A 17,342-nucleotide genomic window follows, 5' to 3' on the forward strand; every position below is an offset into this window, starting at 1 on the left:
GTGGAAGGGGGGGTACGTGGAAATATGTGGAACATTAGGCTCTGTTAAACAACATCAGCACTTGCAGAAGAGCATCACTGGTGTTACTGATGAGGGAGCTATGATTCATTTTCAATCTCTTCATCTTTTCACTGGTAAGCATGACTGGCTCTGATAGTGTTCATTTTATTTTATTTTTATCATTGTTTCTTATTTGTCACTTACAATGGAAGACATGCTTGGCAGATTAAATTTATGACTCCAAAGTCACAAAGTAGTTTTGTCACCTTAACTGCTACAGTGAGTGATTTGGCTCCAACTGACACAACAAAATAACAGATGCTTTCAAGATATTTTACTTTTTGAGCCACTTACCGGTTGTAATCTGTAATCTACACCTGATCATTTTGAGCTGTGCTGTGAGAACAGAAGAGTGTTGTTGCTTCACTGTTGCTGATTTGTTAATAATAACAACGTTAAAGATGATTAAAGATTTTACATTTTTCTATTTTCATGCGGTTATTGTGTATGCATAGTGTTATGATTTAATGTTGTCAGTGTTTTGTTTTATGTCATGTTTAAGGATTTTGTTCTTAGTTGTATCTCACGTTTAGTTTAGTTCAGGGTCCATGTGTCATTCTGTCTCTCAGTGTCAGGTCTGCGTCTTGGTGTAGTGTTCTCGTTTCCTGTTTTATTGTGAAGGTCTGCGTCTCATGTGAGTGTGTTTAGTTTTGCCTCTGTCTCGTCTTGTTGATTATTCCCAGCTGTGTTCCCCACCTGTGTGTAATCTCCCTGTGTTTCCCTGTGTGTATTTAAGTCGCGTCCTCTGTCTTTGTAGTTTGGCAGGTCTGTCTGGGTATCCACCATGTTCCACTTGTGTGTCTGGTGTTAGTATTTTAGTTTTGTAAATAGTTGTAAATAGTCTGTATTTTGTTCACCTTGTACATATTCTTCACTGCAGCAGCCTAGTAGGCGTGAGAAGCCATTTTTGTTGATTAAGTTTTCTCCTGTTTTTTGTTAGATAGTTAGGTAAGTGGATTGTCTTTTGGTTGGTGTTTATTTTTGTGTAGGAAAGCACAGGGACCAGTAGGGAGTTTTGTTTGTTATTTTTGGCACTGCTCACTGCTGAAGCTAATAAATGGCTGCTTAGCATTTTAGAAGACATTGTTTGTGTTTTTGCTTTGGTGGAGCGTGAGTGGGCCAACTTCTTGTTGCGTTCATACACGCCTAGACTGAGAACGTAACATAAATGGGGGCTCGTCCATCCTTTTTTTTTTTTGGTTGGGTTGGCTTGGAGTGTGGACTCTTTTGCTCTTTGTTCTTTCTTAGTTGCCATTGTCGCTGTTGCCGTTCGTCTCCGCTGGAGGGGTCCGAGGGGCCTGTCCAGCCAACATTCGTCTTCGCTGGAGGGTCCGAGGGGCCTGTCCAGCCTTCGTTCGTCTTCGCTGGAGGGTCCAAGGGGCCTGTCCAGCCAACATTCGTCTTCGCTGGAGGGTCCGAGGGGCCTGTCCAGCCAACATTCGTCTTCGCTGGAGGGTCCGAGGGGCCTGTCCAGCCAACATTCGTCTTCGCTGGAGGGTCCGAGGGGCCTGTCCAGCCAACATTCGTCTTCGCTGGAGGGTCCGAGGGGCCTGTCCAGCCAACATTCGTCTTCGCTGGAGGGTCCGAGGGGCCTGTCCAGCCAACATTCGTCTTCGCTGGAGGGTCCGAGGGGCCTGTCCAGCCTTCGTCCGTCTTCGCTGGAGGGTCCGGAGGACCGCTTCAGCATTCCGTCTGCCTGCAGAATAGCGGCCAGTGCCTTGTGCACTGGTCCTCCAGGACTACAGCATTCATGGCTTTCTAGGTCATGAATCAAACATTTTCATTTGGGGTTAAATGTTTGATTTTTGGGTGGGGGGAAATGTTATGATTTAATGTTGTCAGTGTTTTGTTTTATGTCATGTTTAAGGATTTTGTTCTTAGTTGTATCTCACGTTTAGTTTAGTTCAGGGTCCATGTGTCATTCTGTCTCTCAGTGTCAGGTCTGCGTCTTGGTGTAGTGTTCTCGTTTCCTGTTTTATTGTGAAGGTCTGCGTCTCATGTGAGTGTGTTTAGTTTTGCCTCTGTCTCGTCTTGTTGATTATTCCCAGCTGTGTTCCCCACCTGTGTGTAATCTCCCTGTGTTTCCCTGTGTGTATTTAAGTCGCGTCCTCTGTCTTTGTAGTTTGGCTGGTCCGTCTGTGTATCCACCGTGTCTCGTCCGTGTGTTTCCCTGCTGCCCAACCGTCATCTGTTTTCTGCTCGCTGTTATTCGTGTTCAGGTTTGTGTTTCTGTTCAGGGTCAGTAGTTTAGTTTTCCCAGTATAGTTTAGTTCTCCGTTCACCATTTTGTCCATCTCTTTTGTTGTGTTTGCCTTAGTGGCACCAGCCATTTTTAGCCAACCTGGTTGTCCATTTTAAGATAAAGCCTCTTCTCATCCCACAAACTGGTATTCATCTTCTTTTATGTTGCGGCTATGAGCCGGGTCGTAACAATAGGTATAAACATTACATTAAAGAATGCAACGAAGACTCTCACTGTGTTAAACTTTAGCCATGACCCAAGGTAAAAGATTCATACTGTATGTCTTTTCCCTGATTACTTTTCTTTGACCTTGCAAAGGAGAATTCATATAAGACCTGCAGCACTCAGACAATCTGACCATACTTATACTTAAAGGTACTGTACAGTAAGCCATTTTTTGAGGTTATGTAATGTAAAAAAAGATACTGTACTCATAAATAAACATTGATTATCCTGCTTCTTCACTTCAAACCTCATTTGCTGAACTGAAGTCGGGGCTCTCACATATGAAAACATGCATAAACATGCCTATTAATTACTTATTGTCAGGAGATTAGACATACGACTCAGCTGTGCCTGGACAGCTGACTGCGAGCTGGCTAAACAACAACGACAGCTGGTTGTAAGCTAACATTAAGCTAGCAAACGTTAGGCTCGAGGATTCTGAAAATCACACTTTTCCTCTCATCTCACATTGTGTTCACTAAGTGTTAGAGTCCACAATGTCAGGCCCACTCCAAAGAAAGTTTCACTAATGCTTGCTAGTAGTCGCTAACAGAGGCTAACAACTGCTAACAGCAGCAAAAAAAAAAAAGCTGCGTTACCTACAGAAAATGTCTGCATATCCTGAACAACTCACCTCAGCCTCGATGTCATCGATCAGAAGTGAGCTTCACTGACTCACTGACTCGTATCGGACTCCTTTCAAAAGTTTTACAGCCTCCTCCAGAGTAAATGGACCTGGATACCCAGCTGAGGAAAACAACCTACAATCACCACAGAGCCACAGATAGTATCTTAAATCTGCTGACATGTAGCGGTGAGTTTTTATGCACTTTAGCTTGCCTAAATTGCATTGTTGTTTATAAAAACACATATTCTTAAGCATGGACAGTTGTTGCTCTTCTACAGTCCACTCAGATTCCTTCCCACTCATCCCTTATTATAAATTTCAGCATCTATAAAGTAAAAAAAAATTAATAATAATAATAATTCTGAAAAGCTGCCAACACAGTAACACCCCAAAGAAGGACATGACTAGTGCAAACTGAGTACAACCTTCACTTTGCTCTGAAATTGTGCTATAGCTAATTATCTTAAATTTATAGAGCACTTTTCTAAACCCTTGTTAACAAGCAGATTTTAATAAAGTGGCATAATGTTCATAGTTTGCCTGTGGTTTTAACAAATTGTTGTTAATATTAGCATCAATTATTGCATAAGATGGAAAAGGCACACAGCAGCAATTCACAGAATGATCTGCTTCACTTGTCAGTTAATCTGTGGCTTGTTGTTGTGAACAGCTGGATGGTGCATCACTTTAGATGCCACTGTTTGCTTCTGCAAAAGATGGTCCAGAGTATCTTATGTTTAAAAGCTGAGCGTTGGAGCAGCCTTACTTGATATTTATTGATAAGAATTTCGATCAGCTTTTATTATGGCTCCCATGCTTCAGTGTCACAGCATTAGGAACAGTTAGGAATGAAACACTGACCATTAGACTCACTAGATCTCAACCCAAGTTTTACAGTACCTACCTTGACACAACAACTGAATTTGGTAAAAAATGTCATAATATGTGCAAAGCTGTTATTGAACTTTGACACAAATTTTCCTTTTTAAAATTTTTCCTCATTGCATAATATGTTTTATGTTATGTCACAGCTTTGATGTCTTTAATATTTCTCTACACTTTAGAGAAAAGTAGGCTACAAAGAAAAAAAAAAACTCTTCACTGAGCGTTAGCACAAAAGGACGTGCATAAATTAAAGCAGCTGAATTGCTCAGTGATCACTGACATGATTAGTAAAACAGTCTTGACAAGTGTGCTTTCCTGCCTTTTTGTATCTCTGAATTGTCTAGTTGTTCAAAGTTCAATACAAAACCTGTACAAAAAAAGGAAAAGAAGACAAAGTGATGCAGTCTCTAATTTAAGAGCCATAACAAGTGATGCATTCTCAAATAGATTTTCAGTGAGCTGAAACCAAGTGTGCTTTGGGCTTAGGTATTCCCTGCAGTTTTGGGGTCCCAAAGCAACCTGGTTGGTAATCAGTCCTTCCTTCCATCTGTTTTTCCTCATCTTTGAAGATTTGCCTCAACTTCATCATAAACATCAATGTAGCCTTCTCATTATTAGTTATTAATTCTAGCATATTTTCTTTTTGGAGTTAAGAAAACAGTCAACGGAGAATTTTACAGTTCTGACAAAGAGAAGGAAAATAACACCAAGTCTGATTGCTGCTCACAGCTTTTTTGAATTATTTCAGAGTTCACAGATTTTGTTTTCCTTTAATCAGGTGTTTGCAGTGCCCTGCCACCATTTACAGAGCTAATTTCAGAGGATTTTACCTTGTTTGCCTTGCTCATCATCAGACATCATGCTGCTTTTGCATTAAAGTTATTTACTGTATTAAAGGCAGGTTAAATAAAAGTTGAAATTGATTGTTCTGATTTCAAAAGACTTTTTAAATGTACTAGAAAGTCAATAAATACTGAGCTATATTTCATATTTTCAAATTGCTATAAAGCAGTTTTTTTTATTACCCAGTATTAATAGACCAGGAATGATTGCTGTTGTAAATATTCAAACACACACTGTTTCCCTGGTAAAGCTTCATGCTTGTTGACCAACCTCTCACCCATTAAACAGCCTTTGCAGGACACACACAGACTTAGACACACTCTTTAGTTTTTACCCACACAGACAGAGATGCATGCAGAGATAGGAAGCTCATCACGCCCTCATACAAACTTCTGAAAGGTTAAAAGAAAATCAAAGACATCCCCCCTTTCTGTGAACACAGATTCACTGAGAGCATTATTCAACAGCGTGCAATTGTAGAAGAAAAGGGGAGAATTTTTTTCAGGAATAAAGAATAAAGTCATGAAACAGTAAAATATAAACCTTTGCTAAGGAAACACTCTGGAGTAAAGCAGGACAAAAAAATGTTAAGAGAATGACATTTAGTAGCGGGAAGGTTGTGAAATGCTCATAATGACATTTACAGTAACCTTTTGCTGTGACTTTTTAAGAAGGGTTAAAACCACAGAGATGGAAAGATGGGGCCGTGTTGGGTCTTTTCATTAATCAAAGTGCGATTGTGCTGGGCCACAGCCTGCGGGCAGTTTCTTTTCTCACTCGTTAAGAAGTGAGAGGTAAGATGACGCCACACGCATAAAACAGTCAGCGCTCCAGGGTGGGCTGATGGGCACAGCATTTGTCGCTTAGCCGGTCAAGCCAGGGTCAAATCCTGCGGAAACCTATTAGAGCCGCTGAGTTTCTGTTACTTTCTGTCCTCCGCGGTGGAGCTAACAACATACAATCATTAATATACGAGCGGTGCTCTTTTGATAAGAAAGTTTTGACTTTGCATGAATGTTTTATCATTTCCAAATTGCTCATTATTATGTACAAATGTGCTTTTGCAAACCATGACTATGGACAGAAAATACAGACAAAAGCTGTAAATGGGGCAAATTTAATTGCTTTGTAAAAAACTGATTATGAAAAAAGCCTAAAAGCAAATGTGGTGAGACATTTATAAAGAAAATGTAAAAAATAAATAAAGTGCTGTCAAAGGAGTGGGAAATGCCTTCTGCTGTCAACTTTTTAAAATTTCCTTCTCATCCAATTTCACCTTACAAATGTCATCCTGCAAATACATGAATCCCACGACGGCCTCACCGAGATAGTTCATTGTTTTAGCAGGGAAATCGCTTCTTATTTGGTGTTGAGAGCAAACATGAAGGTAATGTTTTTGCAGCGGTACAACCAAATGAATGAAAGGAACTCTACAACATCTGAAGCAGCTGTTGACAATATTGTGCTGACATTTAGCGGTCATTGATTCCTGACACTGAGGATAGAGCGATGCAGCCGGAGCAGAACACATATCCTGAGGCCATTTCAGCCTTCAGCTCAGTGAAGAACAGTGAAATGATGGAAAACCTGCACTTAAAACAGAAAGTTTATGGGCTGTGGAAGAAGTGGCACCGTTGGGTTTTTAGTCATCCGTAAGGTTTTTTTTGTTCTTTTGCTACTCACATTTAAGAACAAACGTATTGCTATACAGAGGACTTAACGCTTAATCCATCTGTTTACCATTAAGTGACTTTAAACGAGTACACATATTCAAGCACAGAATGCAATTTAGAGATCCTGTTTTACATGACTATTCCCATTTTAGTCAACCTTAAAATTTGGAGGGGATCCCAATATTTCGAGATTAAACTAGTGTAACGTTAATCTCGTTAAAATGACGTTAACGCCATAACTGCATTAACGTGGTAAATCTCCGTTAGCGAGTTACCGGCCCGTGCGTGGGGCTGCACGGTCTCAATGTGTTAGCGTGGTTAGCTCATTAACGCGTTAGCAGCGTCCAGCCCCACGCATGAGGTGATCCGCAGTAACTCGCTAAAGGAGATTTGCTGCATTAATGCGGTTATGGCGTTAACGTCATTTTAACGAGATTAACGCTGACAGCACTAAGATACTCATATATGAACATAATCAATTTATAAAAAATTATACATTGCTATAGATTAAACAACAAAGGTATTGGAAAGCTTTAATAATAATAATACATTTTATTAACCACTTATCCAATTCAATGACCAATCACCAGTTAATTCATTAAGCTTGTTTTAGCAAGTGGAAGCCAGATAGTAGTAGTAGTAAAAGTGTTTTAGGGTAATGTTTCTAAGATTTTGCATGTAATGGAGTATTTTTTAAATGTTGTACAGGATCTGAATACTTTTGCCCCAATAGGCCATTAAATGAAGAAATGTAAGGGGCAAATCATCACATTGTCTAAGCCAAACATCGCATTGCTTTCTCATTGAAAGAAAGAACCTTTCCAGATGACCTTGGCACATTTCAAACAGTCATATTAAATTTGACTAGGAAAAACTGACATTAACTGACAACAGCGTTTACTCAGTGGTGCTGTAGTGCAGACAAAGGATCGTGTTTAAACAGAAGTGTTTATTTGCATGTCAGTTGGCCCACCTGTTATACGTAACCTAGGCGGGGCACAGTTAGTGTTTCCATACAAGTCTCCTTCAGCGGAAGAACTTGTTTAGAGGTAGGGCAAGCTTTTATGATTTTAGCAGGGGATTACTGGTTTGCTCTTTGTTCACACAAACTCTGAATGAGAGCAGTGGTTCCTCCTTTTTCTTCAAGCCTTCTTTTGTTAGGACGAGAAACACTGGGCTCTCACACTAAATAACACAAACACAAAAGAAGATTAAGCACTTCTCTGTTTCTCCTGTTAATAAATGACATTTTCTCTTTACATTCAGTGTATTTTACTTGTACTATTCTCTTTTATTTCAATACATGCTGGCCACTTGTTCTTACATTTATTCCTTTTCAGTATTTTACCTTGGTAAGCCTGTAGAGGTAATTTCCTTCAATAAAAAGTTAGCTCATTTGTTAATTGCAAAAGTGACTGATTAGAAACCTGTAGTGTTTTTGTGATTTCTAGTGACTGTAGGCATCTAATGAACCGATTTACCTAGACAGCCACAAAGTTCACGCTGAGGCGAAGGGGCAGGGACGCAAGCAACAGAATGCCAAAAAAGCTCATTTCCCACAGTGTAAAAGTCTCCAAAGACGTGGCTCATAGTGTTTTTGCAACAAGTGCAACAGTTCTTTGTTTTGTTATACTTTTGTATTTGAGAAAGGGTTACAGAGTTTTCTGAAACAGCAAACAGTAGGGAGAGACGTAAACACTGAATTTGTTGGCGATGATGTTGAACCATGAATTTAGTGCAGTGGGAATGCAAATATCAGTGCCCATCCTCATCATAATAAAGAAACACTTAAATGTAACACTGTGGCTCACTCATGTTGTTTTTATATTCTGCACCATATACAGAATAAGCTATGATAAGCTTCAACTAAACAGGCTGTATTTCTCTGCAGGATAAAGTCATTGTTGGTATTTTTATTTTATAACATTTGTTGACAAGAAGGAAAAAAAAACAGGAAACCAGATTTATCCTTTAAACTATATGGATGCATGGATTTGGCTGCCAATAATGCTGGATGCGGACACTGGGTTTTAAAGAAGCATCGTTCGTATACAAACCTGTCGTAGGTTTAATCAGTCCGCCCCATAATGAAGCACTTTGAGGACACTGATAAGCAGGTTTAGTCTGTAATTCCAATTACAAATGCATTCGGTTTAAATGTCAACATGTAGGTGTGAGTTCAGCTATAGTAATGATGCATATAATATGTAAAAAACAAAACAATTTTACAGCAGATGTTAACAGGAAACCATTGTTACCAACATTTTAACAGCGTGTAAACCATTTGCCACTGCCTCATCTACACCGCCAGCTGTGTTGTTGTTCCGTATGGTGCCCATCTTAAAGAACGGTGGCAGGAGGAGAGAAAAAAAGAAAAAAGAAATTCAAATCTACTGGGAGTCCAGACCAGTATCTAGATTAGAGGGAGATCCTCTTAAAGGCATCATGCAGACAGGATATTCTGTCTTGTTCCCTCCTCCCAGAACATCTCCTCTGAGACCACTGATTTAGCTGGCAGCAGGCTAGCTGGGATCTGCTTTGTCCAGATGCACACACACTGACGACAAACCCCTGTGTGAATTGAAGACATCCATGCCAGGAACAATTGATGGTCTCTAGTGAGTCGGTTTAAGTGTGTATGCGTGTGTGTGTGTGTGTGTGTGTGTGTGTGTGTGTGTGTGTGTGTGTGTGAGAGAGAGAGATGAAAACAGACAGAGAAAAGAAGAGATAGATTTGTTTGTTATGTGTTTGTCTTACATGACTTGCTATTAAAGCTAACAGTTAGCTTTGAGCCTTAGAGGGTTTGCACAGTCACATAAAAATGCAAGCACACAAAACACCTCAGCGGATACACATCAAAACAGTGTCCATGGTTTCCATAGTGAAAAGGGGTTTACCTTCACTGATGGATAGAAGATGCAGCTCACTGTTGCTATACATGCACACAACACATGTCTGACATACTGACACACACACCACACAGAGTCATCTGCACACGCAAGCTGGAACACACTTCAGGCAGTTGGGTTTCACACTTTCACATATGTGGTAGGCTATATAAAGAGCTGAAACTAATGCACACAAACACAGTGTCATGTCAGATGGCAAAAGCCTCTCCTCGAGCTAACAATGTGGTGCGATGTCTGCCTGAAATGCACGTGTGCGTGCGCGCGCACACACGCACACTTGTGAATCTTTCTCTGAGGCCTATTAGTCACAGACCACAAACACACAATCTAACAGTGGCTGCCCCACTACCCTGATTTTTCAAGCTCACGGGGGATGGCTGACACACTCACACATACATGCGCACACATAATCACCCACCTGAGGCAAGCTCAGTTTACCACAGAGTCTGTTCAAAAACATACTAAACAGCCAGAACACAGAAGAAAGCAAAAACATAAAACAACAGTAAAAAGAGTTAATCTGGATCCATCTGGATTTCATGATCGTTAACAGGGAGAACATGTTTGCCTTTTGTTTTTTTACTTTGAACATTTTTGTAAACGTGCTGATTTCAATTTCAGCTCATTTTTCACACAGATTGGGCCATTAATGTGGTCTGCAAGGAGTACAATGCAAAACAATTATGGGGAGGTGCTGACAAGTGACAAGTAAATGGATTTAGAGGAAAACAAGAGGAAGCATGAGAGAAATGTGCCAATAGAATCACAGGAAAGCTGGTACAATCACATATTTAGGACAATAGCTAGAGAAAATCTTCCAAAGGCAACATTTACAAGGCCAACAAGCTCATTAGTTTATCCTTTGACATGAATTCATCTGCAGGCTGACAATGCAACATCTGCACACACACATACAGGGTGGACATGAGACATTTTCTGATTGGGAATGTCTCCACAACAATCAGTTAAAGCAGTTAAAACAACACACACACACACACACACACACACACACACACACACACACACACACACACACACACACACACACACACACACACACACACACACACACACACACATCCTGGGTAACCCTGCATACATGCTCTCTCTCTCTCTCTGTCGCACACAAACTCTTTGTCTGCCGTTCCCCTCAGTTGGCTTCAGCTAAAACAACTGCAGCTCCTGTTTTCACGACAACGTTGAAATTAAAAAAAAAAAAAAACATAGATAAAATCATGAATACCTAAGGGAGAGCCTAGCTGCTCATTTATACATGCAATTAGAACAGAATCAAGTGGAGGAGACTTAACAAAGGAACACCACACAGAAAAACCTTTCCACAAACCTACTCTCTGGTGTTTCATGGAAGATGTTGTTGCTTTTTTGATTTTGTTTTTTTGAGACATGATTTATCCCACCTTCAGTGATACATCAGATCACAATCCCAAGAAAATAAAGGCACTGTCTGACACTCATAGCAGAGGAGTAATAACAACACTGCAGAGATAAAGGCACTGCAGACTAATACAACATCGGTGCCATAAAAGCACACAGTGTGTTCCATCCTGATAAGAATTGTATTATTATACTGTATGGAGGACATCTTGTTTACAATGCAGATAGAAACTATGTCCTACAATGCCAGCATAACTTTACTAATGTGGCTGTATGGCTGGTAAAACAGAGAGATCAAAATGTTTAGAAAAGACTGAATAGCAACAGGATAAAACCCACACAAATGAATATAGCCTGTGGACATAAAAAAGGTTTTTTCCCATTGACTTAAAGCAGCCACCTATACTGTAACTCTCAGATTCTATATGGATTTTTCATAAAGCCTTTATGTGTCTGATGCAGATGACCATTTTCTACCTCCAAATGATGTGGAGATATATGACGCTTATTTGGCCGGAGGCAGGTCAGAAGGCACTAGAACATCAATAATTCAAAAGTGTGTGTGTATGAGTGTGTACATGTGTGCATCTGAGAATGTGAGATGGTACATGTGTGTTTATGTGCGACCAAACAACACCTGATAGACCAAGTTCTTATTTTCAAATTTCAACCTCCATTTATTTGAATCAAAAAAAAGAGAGATCAGGGTTAAATCCACTAAACTGAAATACAAAAATAAGGGACTCAAATCGAAATCAGTATATGAACACAATTTACACATACATCCAGTGCTGTGGAGCAGGATGACAGCATTGTGAAAATGACAATACTTTTGATATGGCAACAGGGGAGCTTGGTCAAGCCAAAATGTTTTGTTTAGGCAACTGCGTTATCAGCTAGGACTGTCTATGAATTTGTGGCTTGGATCTATGTCGTGGTCTGTCCCGGTTTTAAAGCTAACAGTAAAAAAATAGAAGGGAGACTTCTCGAGAGCCATCCCAAATCCTATCTTTCAACCCCTCCCTCCCTCTCTCTCCTTCTGCCGGTCTCACCGTCTGGTCTGCTGCAGCAGGCACCCTATGTACAGAAGGGGCCAATTCCATTATCCCGAGAAATTAAACAGAAACCAAACCGAGCCGTGTGCGCAATGTGGGGAGGGGTTGTAAAGGTGATTTCGCTTATCGGGAACAATGAGTTTCTTAGAAATCGTGTGTCCCACTCAGCACGAATTCTAACCAGAATGGGCGTTGTCTGTTTATATGGCCGCGCTCTCTTTTCTCTCAACACTGTATTTTGATGGAAATTCCACAGGGCGCCTTTGGTCCAGAAAAAAAGAAAAGAAAAGAAATAAAACCCAGGCCCCATCCGTGACAAACAGACAGTCCAACACCAACAGGTCCTTGCACGTGTGCGTGTGCGTCCGTGTGCTTGTGTGCGAGTACGTTATTGTGTGCGCAAAAGTGTGCGTCCGTGCGCTTTGGCAAAGAGGAGGCAGGGAGGGCGGGTGGAGGAGACGATATCAAACGGAATCCCTGATCACTCCTTGCCCCCGTTAACCAGAGAGAGCTCTTTGAGAATTCCACTGGCGTCTACTCGCCTTCTCTCCCGGATCATGTCCTCCAGGCTGCGAAAGACCAGAGTGTGCACCTCGCTGCCGGACAGATGCACTTTGAGGAAGTACTGCTGCTCCGCTGAGTGCGCTTCTCCCCCGGCTTTGAACTCCCGTTTCCCAAAGCGGCACCAGGCAGCGAAACTTTCCGAGTTGGTCCAGCATATCTCCTCGCTGTTCAGGCCCACGTGTCCCGCTGCGTTCTGCATCACTAGGTCAGGGGGTAGCGGCCGATAGCGGTAACGATTATTGACTATTCTCCCGTGGCGGCCGTTGCTGATCTCAAGCAGGCTGTCTTTGCGGATTTCGCCCTTGTGCAGATGAATGATTTGGTCGTCCTGCTCGAAGATGACCCAGTGGGGGGCTTGCGCGGTGGCCACCAGCTCCAGCAGGTCCCCCGGTTTGCACATAGTCAGCAAAGTTTTGGCCGAGTACACATTCAAGTCCTCGTTCTCCCGCAGCTTGGAGAAGATGCATTCCTGGGAGCAGAAAGCCGAGTACTCCACCTCGCTGACCGATAAGGGTCCTTCCTCGGTCGGGCTGTGGTCCTTGGTGAATCCGCAGTCAGACGGAGTGCGGTCGTCCACCTCCTCCTCTTCGTCAGAGAAGAAGTAGGCGACGCCGACTCGAAGCTCGTCCTTCTCCAGCCCGGACGGATCCCCCGTGGGCAGTTCGCTGTAGTTGAGGTGGGTGATCCGATCCAGTTGATTTCCCATCAATGACCTGGCAAGGGAGAGGCATGGACTGCGGTGTCTGAGGGGACAGGGAGAGAGCACGGGAATGAGAGCGGGTGTCATAAGCTGTAAAATACGGCATCAAACAAACGTGTTAAACGTTCACACAACAAGACCCGTTGTTCACAAACGCTTTGCTACATGTGGATGATTTTGCTCGGTACTGGAGAGAAGTGGAAGAAAGCCCTCAACAGTTCTCAGCACTATACAGAGAGACAGGAAAACTCGAAATAGTGCACTGATGATTTACTGCCCCTTGCCCTCTTCGCACATATGAGCCACTAATTAGAGCACAATGTATAAAAGCTGAGGTGATTCACGTGCAAACAAAAAGAAGAAAAACGGAACAGGAACAGCAGCTGAAACGGATGAGAGAAACTGCTGTAAATAAAAGGCAACCTGGTGCCTTTACGCATAGCGCATGGCAAGAAAGAGTGAGGGAAGAGGATACCTGTGCGCTCCCAGGGCAAGCGGTTAAATATCCTTATGGTCCATTAGTACAGAGGGCCGCGCAGTCCCCTGCTCTCCTTCTTTCTTTTTGTTCCTTTTCCCTTTCTTCTCACTCTTATCCCTTACTCTTCGCACCGCTCACTGTGCGGTCCGGCTGTCGTGAGCTCGTGCTTCACTTCTACCAGAGCCACCTCCGTTTAAGTACCAAGGAGAGCTCCGCCTCTCCTCCGTGCTCCGCCTTTAGGTTGTTTTACTGGAGCACAGTCACGGCTCCATTACCGCCCTGCCAATGAAAAATGTCGAGGAGTATGCCAGTCAATCAGATGATCCAATTAGGGGCGCTTAGGGCGGCTGGCGGCGATAGGCGACTGTTACCGTGGCATGGTTTTTGTTGTCAGAGAGCTGAGGAATTCTCTACATGATCAGCGGAGTCCGCGTATAAGTTCGAGGCAGCAGTCACCTGCGATAACAACTCGCATGCCTCATGAGGAATATATGAGAAAAGTTCAGATTCCTGTGCTCTATAAACATTTCTGCTATCTCAAAAAATACTCCCCAAACTGCATCCTTATCATATCCATACAGTTACTGCAGGACGTGACAAATGTGTACATCTCTTCCGGAATACAGGAGTAGGTCCCATCCTCCAGTTCCCATGAGCATCTTGTAAATTATTTCCGCATGCCTCACCTGCTTCACTACACTGCATCACTTGTACTCTCATATCTGTCAGTGTGTGCCTGGTAGAGACCATTAAGGGAGGGGCTGGAGGCAGGTGTGTGTGTGTGTGTGTGTGTGTGTGTGTGTGTGTGTGCAAGGCGGGAAGAAAACAAAGGAGCCTACAGAGACATTAATACAAGGTCTACAATATTTCACTTTGCACTGATGTTGCGTCTAGGAACAAAATATGTCTAAAATGAAAATCATATCAAATTTCAACCCGTGACTCACTTTCTGCATGCATAATATATTGTATACTTGCATATTGTGCATGCAAGATAAATGTGCGTACACTTGTGCCATCTCCAGTCTGCGGTGATGTCTCCCTTTTCATCATCACCACCCAGAACAGATAGCCATCTTGCCATTTATATCAAACCCTCTCAATGGAGTTAATGTTTTCTCTGTATACTTCTGCTTTGGAAATCTGCTTTCTGGTAGCATCTGGAGAGATCCATAGAGTAGCTTTCTTTTTCTTCTCCCAGATGGCTGGAGATAGCAGCTCTCCAGTTGCTAATATTGAACGGTCCTTGGTCTTTGTTTCCGCTGGTGACAGGCAGAGCGAGTGGAGGCTTTTTCACTAAGTGAGATATGATTGTACATATTTACACACTCTCACCCACACAAATAAAGGGCAGGCACACACAGTCACCCATGTATTTCCTCCTGTGTATCTAGCCTGCCATGTGAGAGCAAGAGTGCATGCATCTGATGGATCGCCTGCAGTGAAGCTGCAAGCAGAGTGGTGCAATTCATGATGCACACTATGTATCCTTTTGTGTTTTTTTATGTACTAGAGAGTTAGAGAAATGCAGTAGCTAAAACATAGCTGCTACGTTCCAAGTATGCTGGGCCCACACACACACACACACACACACACACACACACACACACACACACACACACACACACACACACACACACACAAGGTGTCATGGGACTGTGTGCAACGGCTTTGGCTGCGGTTCCTACAGACATGTGGTCCTGCCACCTATAATTTACATTGAGCATAAATGAGTTTCCTTTGTAGACACCGCCTCTTCTGGATTGACTCATATACTGTACTCTTTTTCTTTCACTATCTTCTTCTCTCTTCCTCTCTCTTTTACACACACATGCACACACCTAATCATATATGCAGCTGGCGTAATAATATGGCAGGGTGCAGACAGTACTGGAATAACTACTGAGACAGGGTGATATTTCATAACCCCAATAATTGGATACGTCTCTATTCTCTAATTACTAGCTAAATCATGTACGCTGCGGTGCCATACCATGCAGATAAAACAGACTGACGCGCACATGTTCGCGGCCAACTGTCCACAAATTTATGTACAAATGGAGTCGTGTCTACCTCACATGTGAACGATGAGAGACTCACAAACCAGTGTGCACACAAATGCATGTCTGTCTCTTGTAGTTACAACAGTGCAACAGTACATATAGCAGCTCATCCCACTAATGGATCTTGTAGTGCTGTACCCCTGCAAACTGTGACAAATGCGTCATAGTATTATGGACAAAGAGGCTGAGAAAGTTTTCGATATATGCAATATAAATGGAGTGTCTTTTGAAAAAGAAACAACACTACATCAAGTCATAAACCCCTGAGGCACAAGAGGTGTTTGTGTTCATGTGGAGTTGTTCTTGTGGGGTATGGAAAGACATTTTAAAGACCTGCATGCTGTATATCGTTTGCTACATTGGTGGCATTTTAGGATTTTATCCTCTAAATGACTAAAATAGCATATAAGAGATCACCTTTTTCTCGGTTTCTCGCTTCAAGTAAAACACCAAGGTAGAGGAGAACACAATGTAAGCTTTTTTGTGATACTCTATTGATCCCCGCGGACAGAATAATCTTTTTGCTTGTGCCTTTCCAGGCGGGTCAAAGACCAGGGTCAGCTAAAGAGCAGTGTACTACTGCTCTTGGGTGCCAGGTTTTTGTAGTTGTTGGAGACAGCCTGCTCGGTATAAGAAACAGTTAAGTGATTACGTAAAGAGCCAAACATTACATTCTGCAGAAGAGTCAGGCAGTGCACCTACGTATAAAGGTTGCAGTTGCATAAAATTACTCAGCAATTACCTTCTCTGTCTTTGTGACATACTGTACAATGTAAGTGCTGGATGAAAGTTATTTACTTCATCAGTATCACATGTGTATATATTTGGGATTATTATTGCTGTAGTTAATATAATCACTTTGTATGTATTTCAGCCTTAAACTTGTCAACCTATAGTTACTGGGAGATTTTGGCGATATGATGTTGGTCTGTAACATCTTATATGCTCGCTAAAGGAACGCTAATCATGCTAAGACAGACACAAATGACTGCTGCCGTTTTCGGTCATGGATATCGCCTGAAAAATATGAAAATATGTGATTATATGAGTATGCATTGCAGTTATATCTTTTCATCATATCATTTCTGACTATGCAGACGGTAGGCATTAACATCATCGTCAAAATCCATAATCCCTGTGAAGTTTTCTTCTAGATTATTATTCCTTAATCAGAGCATAATGTTTTAGTGATTGGGAATTGATAGCAATGATGCTTGAGTCTTTCCATAGTTATACACTTGGTTGCACAAAATAAAACATTTACCGTGGCTCCACTGTAGCTACATTAATGTATAGAAATCATACATTTTTAAACATTTATTGAGCCTCAGTATTTCTGCTGACAACATTGTTTCAAAGGAACCTGCTCAAAGACATGTTACAACGCAATGAATCAGGATTTCTGTGCATGGTGGATGGTGGCAAGCCAAGGAATGTTTGTGAAACTAATCCCTTGGGCAGAGACTGTCCAATGGTGGTTGGACAACCATTAACTATCAGACACAGCAGAGTTGTGGACAGGGGTCAGATACCAACTATAATCAATATGTAAAGTGTCTGGTGACTGTTGTCTTTTTGTAGCCTTCTCTAAAACATGAAAGCCAACATGGATTCAACCTTGT

At 42.0% G+C, this 17,342-nt stretch overlaps 1 protein-coding gene across 1 annotated transcript; it reads right to left on the reverse strand.

Moving 5' to 3' along the window:
* Positions 1 to 11,535: 11,535 nt before the first annotated feature.
* On the reverse strand, positions 11,536 to 13,811 carry lratd1 (LRAT domain containing 1). Its single transcript, XM_063495416.1, has 2 exons — positions 13,655 to 13,811; positions 11,536 to 13,222 (listed from the first exon to the last, which is right to left on the reverse strand). Exon 2 carries the CDS (start codon positions 13,183 to 13,185, stop codon positions 12,397 to 12,399), a length of 789 nt encoding a protein of 262 aa, XP_063351486.1. The 5' UTR covers positions 13,186 to 13,222; positions 13,655 to 13,811; the 3' UTR covers positions 11,536 to 12,396.
* Positions 13,812 to 17,342: the final 3,531 nt, after the last annotated feature.

The sequence above is a fragment of the Pelmatolapia mariae genome, linkage group LG15 (assembly GCF_036321145.2).
Source record: "Pelmatolapia mariae isolate MD_Pm_ZW linkage group LG15, Pm_UMD_F_2, whole genome shotgun sequence".
In the NCBI taxonomy this organism is placed as follows: domain Eukaryota; kingdom Metazoa; phylum Chordata; class Actinopteri; order Cichliformes; family Cichlidae; genus Pelmatolapia; species Pelmatolapia mariae.